General features: G+C 36.0%; 1 protein-coding gene across 10 annotated transcripts in view; it reads right to left on the minus strand.

Annotated features, from left to right (window-relative positions):
* cadps2 (Ca++-dependent secretion activator 2) overlaps positions 1-15,391 on the minus strand; it is an 874,989-nt gene that overhangs the window by 67,951 nt on the left and 791,647 nt on the right. For 7 of the 10 annotated variants that reach the window (XM_051929794.1, XM_051929778.1, XM_051929757.1 and 4 more), the window contains exon 20: positions 11,686-11,805. The exons of the other annotated variants lie outside the window; for them this stretch is intronic. In XM_051929794.1, coding sequence (XP_051785754.1) covers positions 11,686-11,805 — 120 coding nt within the window. The remainder of the gene's footprint in view (positions 1-11,685; positions 11,806-15,391) is intronic. 10 annotated transcript variants of the gene reach the window in all.

The raw sequence follows: 15,391 nt of genomic DNA on the forward strand, positions 1-15,391 counted from the left end.
GACCTGCATTATGACTGGCACACTGTTCAAAAAGGCATTGGTATGGCAAATTTTGCATAAGATGGGCTTTGGTACTGAGTTAGCAAGCATGACAAGCCATTCTACTTCATGCAGTGATACTCACAAATTCAGGCCACTTATAAAAAAGGAATCCAGGCAGAGCTATCTTAGTTCTTCTCTTTACCTTGTCACTGAAGCCAGGGTCAGAGGCCATCTGTTCATCTAAGCGACTCACCTATATTTATGTACATGGTACAAACTTTATAATCTCTCTCATGCTTTCCCTCTGATGACATTCGTCTTCATTTAGGCAACGCTCTTAAGGATCTCCCACATGTTGTAAACCTTTTTAAATCCTTCAAATCCATGTTAAAGTAATAATTATTTGACTGAAGTCTTCTTTACCACTATTAAAACTACCTGGTTTGCTACTTTTCTACTTTCTAGAACTATTAGTATATCTCTGAAATATATATGCATTTACATATCCACTGTTGTACATCAGATTGCCAATTCAAACATTTTTTGTACTTTTACAGATAATCAACTTTTTGATCCAATGATAGTTGAATATACAATTCTCTCTTCAGTCTAATCTAGGCAGTGTCAAGATGAATGTTGTTCCGGGGCTCACTCACAAGTTTTATGTTTGTTCTATCTGCTCCTCCTTTTTACCGGTCAGAGGTTTGGTGTTTGCTGTCAGGATTTATTTGAAATTGCAAATGACCTAGGTTCTTACCCGCAATAGCCATGATATACTGTATTTCAGATCCATAATTTTATCACTGGGCCTATGTTGCTAGGCCCAGTTTGAAACTGGTTAAGCTCGTCTGTCCCTCCTGCCTGGTTTCCTTTTGAGTCTGCAATTTCTGTGCCAGTTTGAGTCTGAAGATAAGCTTTGCCTAGAATCCATCATGTCATATGCTAGTTTTGCACAAAACACAAAAAGATTTATCCTCACACAAACGGTATATGCATTGCTCCTTATTTAACAATCATGTATTACTGATAGATGGTCAACACAGTATGCTATCTCGCAGAATGAGGTTCAGCATCAGCATGGGAGGTGATTGATTTATTTATTTCTTTTGTCCTTGAAACATTCCAAAATCTTCAGTCCTGCTATAAAACCTTTCATCTATCAGTACTCTCACATCTTACAATATCCACACTTCTGTGCTGGAAAAGCATATTTAAAAATATCAGTTATTCATCAAGGATTCCTGCCCTTCAATTCACTCAAATGAAATATGTGCGTAGGAATGGTAATCTCTCTAAGTCTAAATGGGTACATCAGGCTACAGTTACAGTGCTGTATGATGCCATTATAAATGGCTCTTTTTTCAACCAGTTCAGAAAAAATATTTTTTACCATCTGGACATTTTGTTCATTTTAAATTTAAACATAGCTAAAAGTGAAAGTTTAACAGTTATAGAGATCAGTTTTCCCTATAGTTACATTTTGCACATAGGTTTGTCTTGCATTGACATATCCAACTGTGTATGAACTGTAAACATCTAGAGAAAATTAAAAGCATTAGAGTATAAACTAGACACTGACAGAATTTCTGAATAAATGGAGGGAAAAAGGTTAAAAGTACAGTATATGGATATCTACTACTTACTGGACAGATGTAAATAATGTTTTGGATAAGTTGATAAAAGGGAAAAATAATGAAGAAACAACAGATAGCAGCAGCAGCAGCAGCAGCAGCATGTTGCTCTCTATTGTGTCTTCATTATTTAACACTGGAGTCCTATCTTGTTTGAAGTCTCTAAGCCATCCAGCCTTTGGATCTTTTTCCTATACAAATTTACCTGGACATAGCCGGAAAGAAACAAAATATGAACCTCAGACAGGTTTTTCTGCTGTAGCAGAGCATCTTGCTTGGTGATTTTTCTGTGATGCCAACATAGTGGTTTGTTTCAAGAAATTAATCAGCATTAAAAACTAAACTAAGTATGTTATAATGATCGCCTGTTTTGATGACATTTTGGGTGTTTTAGGGCTACCATCAAAATAAAATAACATAGTTTTCAGGATGCTAGCGGGCCATTCAGTGTACAGGTGGCTTGTATACCAAAGAAGCAGAAGAAGTGATATTATTGTTTTTCTAACTTGTGAAAAATTTGCACTGATGCTGAAACCTGAAAGACGGTTTGTGTCGATATGAGTTGATCTTTCACTTAGAGTGACATATAACATTCTTACATTCACTACCCTTGAAATTTCCAAAGTTTGTAGGAAAATCCTTGATATATGAATGTACTTGGTTATTTTGACCAACCAATTGGAATGAAGCAATGCAAAAGTCCATTTGTACCTAAACAAAATATGGATGGTTTCTCACACATAAAAAAGAAAAACAAAATAGAAACACAAGTTTAAAGCATATGTATTCCTTAAGCATTACCATAAATGTGAGTATAAACCAAAAAAGAAGAAACTAACGCAACAGAGCATTAACAGCATGACAGACAAATAAACTATTTTACTTTTAAGACATAAGCCAATTCATCGCTTGACAGATTATTGCATCACATAAAATAATGTTATTTGAAAAATGTTGAAAATCACAGAACATCATGGTCTCTGATAGTGAGGTATGCAGCTTGTGGTGTATATACTCTACGATATATTTAACAATTAATACATCACTATAATAAAACTTTAAAAGATTCACAGACACATTTGTTACTTAAATTTTACAGAAATATTTACAGGCACATTTCGGTTACATTTATAAACACATAAACATATTTTAGATTGTCCTAAAACTATCTGGATGTTATATGAAAATAAAACTTTTTATGCAGTAAGACAAGGTCTTTTTAAAACAAAAACACTAAGAGACAAATTACAAAACAAGACCAAGCTGAACGCCTAGCACAAGTTCTTGTATATAAATTGCCAGAATGTTCTGGTTACAAAGAAAGAAAGAGAGAAGAAAAGGCATCTGGAGCAGATAATTCATTGTTAAAGTATCTTATGATCATAATATTTGGATAAGATGATAAAAAGAGCAGCCACCACATCTTGCTGCTTCATTTAGCCTTTGAATGTTTTATTTCCAAACCAAGCCACCTACTCACAGATGAAGAGCCAACACAGGTGGGAAATGAGCCTATGTGCCCATTTTCATTGTTGTGCCAGCAAGCATCTACTTGTATATGCAAAATTCACCCAACATTAATTGTCAAGCTAAGTGCTAATTGTTTCTAATGTTTGAGAGTTGTGTCCTTCGGTCTGTGTTTTAAGAAGTTTCCATATGATAATGTGCTGACAAACATGTATGAATAAAATCAGTGGCGGCTCACGTATAGGCACTGTGGAACTGCAGCACCTCCTATTTCCACTTGATATTATCGATAACATTTAATATAATGAGTCCTTTTTTCTTTAATTCTTTCTTTATACTTGTACAATATATAATCCTTAAGCTTAATGTCAGCAGCCATCCCCCAGTTTATGAAAAAGATACAAAAATCTTTTTATGGAACTGTGTGCTTCACAGTTCCAGCGACATGGTGTTTGGCTGTTGTGCGCATGCGCACATAGGAAGCAGCACGCGAGGCTGCGAGGGAGAGAGAGCACTGTCGCTCCCGCAGTGCCGACCCCTGCTTTCAATGGAGAACAATTTCCTCAGTTGTCATCCAGAGATCAAGGAGAAAATTATTGATCTTTTCGCGCAAATTAAAACAAGAAGAATGGATTTCATTTTTAAATGAATAGATCAAGCTTGAACTGTAACAATTTAGGATATAGTAAGTAAGAAATGTTTGATTTTGTTCTTTTAGGATTTTATCAAGTTTCTGAATAAATTTTCTTTTTATACATGTTTGTTTCCTTTTACACAATTTTAAAACAAAGGCTAAAAATTTTCTGGAGCAGCACCCCCACTAATTTTAGCTACGAGCCGCCACTGAATAAAATGCTCCGTTTGTTTTGGGAGGAGTGTGCTCTCCAGCAAAATACAATATGGGATCTCATTTATGGCTTGTAACTGTACAAGAGTTTCAAAGCCATTACCAACTTTTGATATGAACAGCAGGGGTCCCATTTTTAATATAAATGATTTAGCTTATACCTGGTGTTAATGTTATGTGTTTTTGGGAACAAATTTGAAAAGGTCCCTATTAAATCCTATTGAAAGAAAACATACACCCACAGTTACCCCTCTTTTATTTGGGCAAAAAATGTTAAACACTGAATTAATCTGAAGTTTTTTTTTTTTTTGGACAGAGCATAATATATACTTTTAGAGATTTGTTTCCTCCAAGGAGATCAGGTTTTACAGTGCCTGTGTTTACATATCAGGATCCACACAGAAAGTTTAATGCAGAATATGTAAAGGTGCATACAGCCATTGCTGCGTGAAAAGAGAACTCAGTGTAAAAACAGACCCTGCCACTGTCACTCTCAGTTAAAGCAGAGAAGGCACACCTATAGTTACTCATTTTTCCTATTAGGTTATACCACTTCAGGAGACAAAACCCAATAGAAACGCAATATCCTGCTCTCTCATATAAATCAGCATTACTAATAGCTGTTTTCCTTTTTATAATTTACCTGTAGATTATCTTGTATACGTTTATCCAAATAATGTTCTGAGATTTTTCAGGTATGGAAGAGATATGTTTTGAGGAAAGGTAGTGGACATGTTATCTGGAATCTGCAAGTACGAGCTTCACTTAACTCTTTACATGTGACAACTGAAAACTTATAAAGGCATAGGTCCAATTCCAAAATACTTGAACAAAAACAGTAGGGAAAAAAGACAAGGTGTACAGAGTAGTGAGTTTTCCTGCATGCTAAAACCATTTACTCTATGTTGCTATAAAATCACCTTGCTTTTTGTTTATAGCAGTGTGTGGAATAGACTATTGTCTTATTAGCTGTTTTTGCAATGCTCTTGCATTGTATCTTTTATATGCCGAATATTTTCTGTGTGAGTGGACATATCATGTTGGCAAACGGCAACATTTTTGTCATCCTTTTGTCAGAGTTACGATTTTTCTCAAAAGACAATAAAAGGTTAGAAAACAGTTGTCTTTCATTCTTTGACTCCATTCGTGTTGCATGTAGGCTGAAACAAGAATTATGATTCCACTGGCAAAATTCTGATGATTAAGTCTATAGATTGTACAGTATAATGCTCCTAGAAAGCACACATATTGATATAACTGCTCAAAAAAATTAAAGGAACATTTTGAAAACACGTCAGATCTCAATGGGGAAAAAAGAATTACGCTGGATATCTATACTGATATGGACTGGGTAATGTATTAGGAACGAAAGGATGTCACATCGTTTGATGGAAATAAAAATTATCAGCCTATAGAGGGCTGAATTCAAAGACACTCCGAAAATCAAAGTGAAAATATGATGCAGCAGACTAGTCCATTTTGCCGAAATTTAATTGCAGCAACTCAGAATCATACTCAGTAGTTTGTATGGCCCCCACATGCTTGTATGCATGCCTGACAATATAGGGGCATGCTCCTAATGAGACGACGAATGGTGTCTTGGAGATCTCCTCCCAGATCTAGACCAGGGCATCACTGAGCTCCTGGACTGTCTGAGGTGCAACCTGGTGGTGGCGGGTGGAGTGAAACATAATGTCCCAGAGGTGTTCTATTGGATTTAGGTCAGGCGAGTGTGGGGGCCAGTAAATGGTATCAATTCCTTCATCCTCCAGGAACTGCCTGCATACTCTCACCACATGAGGCCAGGTATTGTCGTGCACTAGGAGGAACCCAGGACCCACTGCACCAGCATAGGATCTAATAATGGGTCCAAGGAATTCATCCTGATACCTAATGGCAGTCAAGATGCCGTTGTCTAGCCTGTAGAGGTCTGTGCCTCCCTCCATGGATATGCCTCCCCAGACCATCACTGACTGCCAAACTGGTCATGCTGAATGATGTTACAGGCAGCACAACATTTTCCACAGCTTCTCCAGACCCTTTCATGTCTATCACATGTGCTCAGAGTGAACCTGCTCATATGTGTGAAAAGCACAGGTGCCAGTGGTGGACCTACCAATTCTGGTATTCTATGGCAAATGCCAATCGAGCTCCTCGGTGCCAGGCAGTGAACACAGGACCCACTAGAGGATGTCGGGCCTTCAGGCCACCCTCATGAAGTCTGTTTCTGATTGTTTGGTCAGAGAGATTCACACCAGTGGCCTGCTGGAGGTCATTTTGTAGGGCTCTGGCAGTGCTCATCCTGTTCCTCCTTGCCCAAAGGAGCAGATACCAGTTCTGCTGATCGGTTAAGGACCTTCTATGGCCCTGCCCAGCTCTCCTAGAGTATCTGCCTGTCTCCTGGAATCTCCTCCATGAACTTGAGACTGTGCTGGGAGACACAGCAAACCTTCTGGCAATGGCACATATTGATTTGCTATCCTGGAGAAGTTGGACTACCTGTGCAACCTCTGTAGGGTTCAGGTATTGCTTCATGCTACTAATAGTGACACTGACCGTAGTCAAATGCAAAACTAGTGAAAAAACAGCCAGAAAAGATGAGGATGGGAAAATGTCAGTGGCCTCCACCTGTTAAACCATTCCTGTTTTGGGGGTCGTCTCATTGTTGCCCCTCTAGTGCACCTGTTGTTAATTTCATTAACACCAAAGCAGCTGAAACTGATTAACAACCCCCTCTGCTACTTAACTGACCAGAATGATATCCCAGAAGTTTCATTGACTCGATGCTATACTTTGACTAAAAAGTATTTCTTTAATTTTTTTGAGCAGTTTATTTTGCACTTATCATAAAATAAACTTGCATTATCTTGTGGAAGATGTTAAAAAAATAAAAATAAATGTTACATGTGCATATTTATTTATTGACATGACTGCACTTATAACAATTACTGCATTAAAGTAAAACATAGGAAATCTGATGTGCTGAGCAGATGGAAATTCATTTAAAAATGAATACAAATAAGGATTAGATAAAATGTATAGACATATTAACATGCAATACCCACTGATAATCTGTGAGCAATGCTCATAATATAGAAACATCACCACAATAATCTTGTTTACACTGCAAGTAACCAGATGTGACATTGTGCATGTGAAGCTTACAGTGAGATGGTGCCTGCTGCTGGAACAATAGGCTTTGACTTGCCATAGATAACATATCTAAAGTATTTGGTGAATTGAATTACACATATTTTTACATAAAAATTTAGATTGTTAAAAAAAAAACCCACAAAAGTAAAAAAGTCAGTTTTAAATATTAGCTCAACAGCAGTTTGAATTAGCCCTTCTTAGTGAAACAGTGCAATTGTTATGAATCACATTGCTTGTAGGCATTCAGTATGTTGTAAACAAACTCAGTGTTGTTAAATTATTTATTGACTTTCTTAAATGATAAAAGCAAAGGTGTTTGATTGCTTCAAGCAACACTCTCATCTCCATAGCATTAACTAGAAAAGCTGAAGTGTAGATGAGAAGGCAGTAGGTGACTTCCAGGGAATCAGTCTTTGGATAAGACATGAAATGGCTGTTACCCTTTAAAACAGTACTTTTTGATATGAACAAGACAAAGTCACTTCTGTAGGTATTAGGTTACAATTTATTATAATTATATCTTAGTTTGTATTTGTATAGGCACTTCAGGTAAATTATGTGTTTACATTTCAACTGTTTTTAATTCATTCACTCACCCTTAATTTGGCCAAATCACTAGTGCACCAATTATTAGACTCTGGATCACATACCGACATACAGTATTGGCCTAACACTTAACTCACAGTGCACATATTATGTTGGTCTCCATTTCTACACCAGCATATCAGAATGTTAGGCAACACAAACATTCAAGCCCAATAGGTAATCAGTGACACTAATGTTCTAATTAACTTCATAGACTCTGCCTAATACCTACAACACTATTAATACATAATTGACCCATAATTCTCATTAACATTACGTAAGCATAATGACCTGAATTTAATCCAATTTTACGGAATGCAAAAATGTCAAGGATTGATTAATGATATATTATAATGTTTGAAAGTTTGTAAAATGTCTACAGGACACTTTCAGATTAAGGAATCACTGAAACAACCTATAAACAATTGATTGATATTTAACCTTACCTCATAGATGGCAAAATACAGACAAATATAAATAAATATCTGAACCTTAATATACAAAATTATTTTCTGTGCTTTAAAATTAAATTAATCCATCCATTTATTTTCCAAGCTGTTTATCCAGTTCAGAATACAGGGGCTGGAACCTATCCCAGAAAATTTTGGCCTAGCTTGCATGAGTTAGACAACCCTGGACTTGACCACAACCCACCACAAGACACACTCATGCACATAGGTCAGTTTAGATCATTTCATAAATCCAACATGCTTGTCTTTGGGAAATGGGAGAAAAGCCAGGGTAGACAGAGAAATGGCGGCTCTGAGGCTAGGGATCTGCACTGGCAATTGGAAGGTTGCCGGTTCGAATCCCGTAAATGCCAATAAAGACTCTGCTCTGTTGGGCCCTTGAGCAAGGCGCTTAACCTGCAATTGCTGAGCGCTTTGAGTAGTGAGAAAAGCACTATATAAATGCAAAGAATTATTATTATTATACAGTTATGAGGAGAATGTACAAGCTATTCACAAAGAGTGTATGGGCAGGGATATGCACTGCTATGTCACAAACTAAAAAAAAAAATCACTTTTTAAAACAATGCAGTTTCATGAAAATGAAACTACATTAAAGGAAAAAATCCACTGTAAAATGCAGACTACAATTTAAGCAGTATGATATACATTATGTATATTAAAGGATTTGGTTGTTTCTAAAATTGCATTTCATTATTGATGCAAATCATCATTGCCAAAACATTATATTTTTTTCCTTTTTAGGTGGCTTACAAACTTGAAAAAGCATATATATTTTAGGTACCTAGAGAATGGAAGGTTATCTGTATTATAATGACTAGGGCATGGATGTCAGGTAAAGGTTTAGCTGACATAGTAATTCTGCATGATTTAACACGACATGACTCAGAAGATGCATTCTGAAGTACATCAAACCATCTCAGACTGCAGTGTTTCAGAGAATGCCCTGAAAATCATTGCCAGACAGATCAAATGTTTCCAGTGCAATGACCCATAGCAAATATAATGTCACATGGATATTCATCTGACATGGATGCCCAAGCTCCTGTCGCTCCATCACCAAGCATTCTCTCTGGGCACCAGGTGGCTGACAGCCACCACTTCGCTTCTTTATCTGGTACACACACACTTTCACTATGAATGAAGAAAGTGACCCTGACTTTTCAGCTATTGCTGGTGCCTGTCTTTCATAATGCAGCTATTGTGCTGTCAACTTCATGGCATTTTCTAGTTTCTATAGTCAAACTGCTTTTACACATATCTTTAATGCTTGATTTAGTAAGAAATATAATCTTACTTTTTGTGTCTTTTAAATGAAACATAGTTTTGATACTTTGAACATTTAAAGATGGTCTTTGAATTTACAAGCATTACAGCACTTTTTTCTTTAAGCCAATAAAATCAATTTGTTCTGACTTAAATGTCTACAGATAATCTTCTGTGCCATATTCTTTTACTGTATTTCAAAAATGTAAAACTGAAGTGGAAATCACATCCTAAAGCTACTTTATATTTATTAATAAGTAAAAAATATACTGTAGTGCTATGTTAACTGGCTTTGTCCAGAACATTTCCTCAGACAATAGGCCTCAGTTATAGTGCTATGGGTTAACTGGATGTATCAGAAGTACTATGCAAGTAACTGAGTAGTTTTCTGTATATAAGATTTGTTGTTATTATTCATTCATGGGGGGTTCTTACTCTTGAACAGGCTACATACAATTGCACATGGGTAAAACATTCCTGCCCTGGATCAATTCTTGCTTTTCCTAGAGACTTGGCTTTGTTAATGTTTATTGCAAAACACAATTTTTGAAGAAACTGTATTCTTTTGAAATCAACCAGGTAATCAGTAGGAAAAGTAATTTCACCATTTGGCAGATCCTGTACAAGTGGTAGCTTCAGTCAAATTTAAAAGTAATGCTTCGATCTGTAATCTTGCACTGTTACAAAACTTTGGAGGGTTTAGGTCAAAAGCAACATACAGTGAATCATGATTTCTGTAACTTATTACATACAGCACTGACGATTACGGGCCGCACATTTATGAGTCCAATGAAATTAATTTAATGTTTTAAGAATTGTAGAGAGAAAGCACAAGTGAAAAGCATAGTACTGTGAACTATGTACAATGTCCACCCTCTCTATGTTCAGTCCATGAGAGCTGTGTAAGCATTTAAACTGACCAAGGTATACCATCACTCCTGGCTTGTATTGTACCCAGGGCTTAAAGTGAACTGGTATGCTGTATTGGCAGTTCCCTGTTCCTGCTTTGCGAACCAGAGCATAGGAGCACATCGTGGTCTGACTACCAAGGAACACCTTCGTTCTCTGCAAAGTGGCATGTATTTTACCACTAAGCCCTAACCCCCATTCTTTGTGGTTTATGTACAGTATATAAGAATGCTTGACAATCCAATACAGCTTGATTTTGATTGTATTTTGCGGAATAGCAAGAAGTAGCTGACAGAATAGGGAGTACTGCGTGTACCCAAGGAGGCCACTTGCTGACCAGATCTTCTTTGATTTTAGCCTAACTTTTCTTTGTCCGTTTCACATCTCATTTTCCATGCTGCTTGCCACCAAATCTCTTTTTCCCTTGCCACCCAGCTTTTTAACATGGATAAAGACATGGATAAATATTAATCTAAATTGTGACACAGACCTACACAAATAATGACTTATCCAAAAAGGCATGTCAAATATTAAACTTTCAGATTTGCAACAGAAAATAAAAAAAAAATAAAGATGAAGGAGGAAAGTATTTGGATAGTAGAAGTGCCTGTTTAGTTGAGAGTACTGCATGATGTAAGGGGCTCTAAGCTTTGGCCTGATTTTCTTCTCCTAACAGTAGACTAAGACCCTTGAGGAGTGCGCAACACTAAGTCATTTCACGGAAGTAAAACATCAGACACAACAACAATGAGGAGATGTACAGGGCTTTGCTGTTTTGAAATATGACCTAATCAAAAGGCTAAGTGATACCACTGAGGTCTTCAATAAGGCACCTAAATTGATAATATTGCTCTGCTTGCATTTTTTGCTAGTCTTTTTTATTTAATCCAATGGCTTAATCCTGGGGCAGTCCAGGTTCAAATCCCTCACCCAATGGTTGTTTGTGGGGAGTCTGCAAGATAGCATCTGGGTGTGTTCATGAGTGGGCCCTGCAATGGAGTGGTGCTTTGGGCAGGGCAGTTTCTTCTTTTGTACCCAATGCTGCTGGAATAGACTTCAGCCTCCTAGTTGGGTGGACTGGAGAATCATGTAGAACTCAATTATGGATATGAACATTGTAAAGAATATCTGTATTCATTAAAAACTATATTAAAATATTTTGACATGGCATGGTTCCTATGCGTATGTTTTTTATTGTTTTGTTTATGTCTTTTGTATGTTTTTCAGATTATTCATGAAGATGAACACAAATGAATACTGAAGTTCATCTAGGAGAAACTACCATAAGTGCACAAAAAAAAAAAAAGATAACAAGACGGGCCATGCACATTTTGCATGCAAAGAATGGACCTGCTCTTAAGGTGTTTATACACACGTGTTATCACATAAAGGAGCCATCCAAGAGGGTGCAGAAAAGCTAGGCATTTGAGGAAGATTAAGTGGCAGACTTGGAACTTTGGGAAGAGGCACATTTGGGAGATTGTTGGTAATTGTCCTGCACGGAAACAAACACAAAAATACCAGAGAGAGAGAGAGAGAGAAATAACACATCTGATGAAATATTAATCAATTTGTATTGTACAGATTTTGGTCATAAAAGCACTGAAATTAACTAAACAAAAGCAGGGCAAGATTGTAAAATAAGCTGAAGCTGCAATACAATGAGATGTCAAAAACTTAAAATCATAACATTGAATACATTTTGGTACCTGGAAGGAATGTTTGGTTAGGCAGTAGGTTTACCAAATTCCTTATTTCCTTAACATCACAGAGAAGACAATATATTTCCCAAATATATCTGTATTAATAAATGACAAATCTTCAACTTCTGCAGATAATTCAGTCACTCCTGAACCATTCTTCATTTATGCTCACACAACAGTTTTTCTTCACTCTAGCACTATCTTTACACACATGTGAAGTTCTATTTTTCATTTTGCACGTGTACTTCTAGCCATCATTTTCTGTCTTGTCAAAGACACTGCTTAGCGTACAGACACTGCTCAAATGTCATCTTGTGTTTAATATTATTTTTATTTATATTTTTCTTTACTAATACATTTATTTGGACTAGCATCATGAAATTTTCATGATTTTGCACACATTTAGATATTTTACATTCTGCAGTGACATGATTGTGATTTCCCCATAATTTTCCTGACTCCCGTGAGCTGCAATTGCCCTAGAAATACATATACCTGGGAACGTGTGATGGGACAGATACATTCTTTATATAAATGAAGTCACTGCAAACCTCCTAATCTGAAGTTTGCCTTTAAGTTAAAGGCTAAATAATAATGTTTATTGATACAAGTAAGGATTTCACCATAAACTGTACAAATGACAATAATGACCCTCTAAAAGAAAAAAATAATATGGTCATCATGGCTTTCCTTTTTTTTCATTTTATTCTGGTGCTGGGCATTTGAATATTTTATAATTGACCCTTTATGTTTTCTGACTAATACATTTCCAACCCACTCATTTCTGATCTAACATTTGGTTCAATTGCACGGATTATTTAGACAAATAACAACATCACTGTTTTTAAACTGTGACATAAAAACAGCAAATTCCCACACTTTGCAGCTTTCAAACTGTTAGATGGAAAAAGTATTTTTGAGACATTCTCTATTGTATATCCCACATCCATTTTCCGTATAATGATAAACCATTTTGCGTATACTCTTTTTCCATTTTATTCCATTATTTTTATTGTTTGTTTTTATTGAGGCTGTATTTTTTAATGTAATCAGGTCAGCTAAATTAAAATAAATATTTCTCTATTCTATAAAGATAGATTTGCTTTAACTGCATATTTCTGAGAATACATTTTGGAAAATTCCATTCGTCAGAGTGGTCTGTGCAAACTACATTGTATTTGCTCTGTCATTGCTGAAATTTTTAATTCTACATCATGCCACACTCATTTAGGAATAAAAACATATCTAAAAGAGCAAACTGAATATTTCTTAACTGCTATGATCAAATTGTTGAAATTATAGAAAAAGAAAAAAATGTGTGTTTCAAAGCATTCATTGTAATTCCATTAACTGTGCACTTACTTCCAAGCACAACCTTCATCACACTGTTTCATTTAACAGACTGTGTGTAACAAATCCTATATATGGGGCTGTGGGTGTACGTTACAACAATGCTGCAAATTTCTTCATTCTTTTCTTTTGAACGGCTTATATTTTTGGGAGGGCGGCACAGTGGCGCAGTGGGTAGCGCTGCTGCCTTGCAGTTAGGAGACCCGGGTTCGCTTCCCGGGTCCTCCCTGCATGGAGTTTGCATGTTCTCCCCGTGTCTGCGTAGGTTTCCTCTGGGCTCTCTGTTTTCCTCCCACAGTCCAAAGACATGCAGGTTAGGTGCATTCGCGATTCTAAATTGTCCCTAGTGTGTGTGTGTGTGTGTGTGCACCCTGCGGTGGGCTGGTGCCCTGCCTGGGGTTTGTTTCCTGCCTTGTGCCCTGTGTTGGCTGGGATTGGCTCCAGCAGACCCCCGTGACCCTGTAGTTAGGATATAGCGGGTTGGATAATGGATGGATGGATGGATATTTATGGGAACTGTACCATAATGATAGTTATTCACGTTTTCATGATTTGCTACTTGCAACCTTCTTGATCTTTTGTTAATTCATTTAAGCAAACACTTATAGAGGTTAATTTTACAAAAGATCCAGAAAATATAAGTTTTCATTCTTAATATTTGCAGAATCAATTAATATATCAGTTTACTAGTACTGAAGGACACTAATTTTTTGGGGGGGTTTTGTTCTAGGTATTTGGAAGAAACTCATTCTTGTTTGAATGTCCTTCTCTCTTGTGCACAGGACCACAAGATGTAGTTTATTTAACAACATTAATGTCTATATGTATTAGTCAAGATAAATATGTTTGCGCCATTGGGAGCGTATGCATGGATACTGGGTATATAGAAATGTAGCACAAATAATTTGAGATTTTTTTCCTTGAGTGTTATGTTCTTGTTTGTTGTTGTTCAGCATGGATCTTCAAAGAAGCCCACTGTATCAGAAAATTTTGTGATTTCTGTTTTTTAAGAAAACAGGAGTTATTCTGTTGATTTGCTGTGTTATAAAAATAATACATTTTATTTATATAGCACCTTTCCCATGCTCAAGGCTCTGTAGCTGTAATAGTTATATACTGTGATAATTATAATTCTTCTATTTAATGCCTCTATTTCTTGATATGCATTTTGTTCACACTATATTATTCTACTTTAGTATATATAATTACAAGGGATGTGCATAGGCCTAATTTTGTTTATTTTTTTTTTGTTTCTATTTTTGGACAAAATGAACTAGATAAAAGTACTTCAAAAAAATTTTTAAAAGCAAAAGATAATAAATCGAAAGAAATTAAAATTTGTGGTTTACCCAATTTCTAAACTTTGTGCATTTTGGAAAAAACAACTGAACTGTGATTCACACATCTTTAACAATTATGATTGATTACACCGATTCTAACAGCAAGTCACTCCTACTGTGAGGTGATTTAACTTGGAATTGAAGAAAATGGCTACAGTTTCATCTTTTGGAAGTTTCTTTGCCTTTAATACTTAATGGTCAATACATTTTTTGTAGTGGTCCAGACATCTTGACTACAATTTCTGTTTTTGCCCCATTACACAAATGAATCAACTGATTGACCTCCAGTTTCTGACAGTCACAATTTATGTGTTTTTTCTACTCAAACCTCCACTATCTATGAATGAAACAGATAAATTACCAGTTATATGCTCTTTTCATGAAAAGACGTACATGCTGGTAACAGTAAAAATATGCTGAAATACACTTCATTTGGAGAAAAAAAAAAAGCATTCAGGTATTTTCTGGAGTAAGTAAACACATAAAGAAAAGGTAAAAGAATAGGTACTTACTAATGATGGAAAATGCTTCCAAACTTAATTGCAAAAGTTCCAATGTTAATGCAATTTTTGCCCAAGTATTTAAATATATGCTTAATATAATTAAGTGAAGTGTGTGATTAGATTTGTACTTAGTTACTGCAAATATTATTCATATGGTACATATTTATCAATGCCAAAGGTTTATT

Source organism: Erpetoichthys calabaricus, chromosome 1 (assembly GCF_900747795.2).
Source record: "Erpetoichthys calabaricus chromosome 1, fErpCal1.3, whole genome shotgun sequence".
In the NCBI taxonomy this organism is placed as follows: domain Eukaryota; kingdom Metazoa; phylum Chordata; class Cladistia; order Polypteriformes; family Polypteridae; genus Erpetoichthys; species Erpetoichthys calabaricus.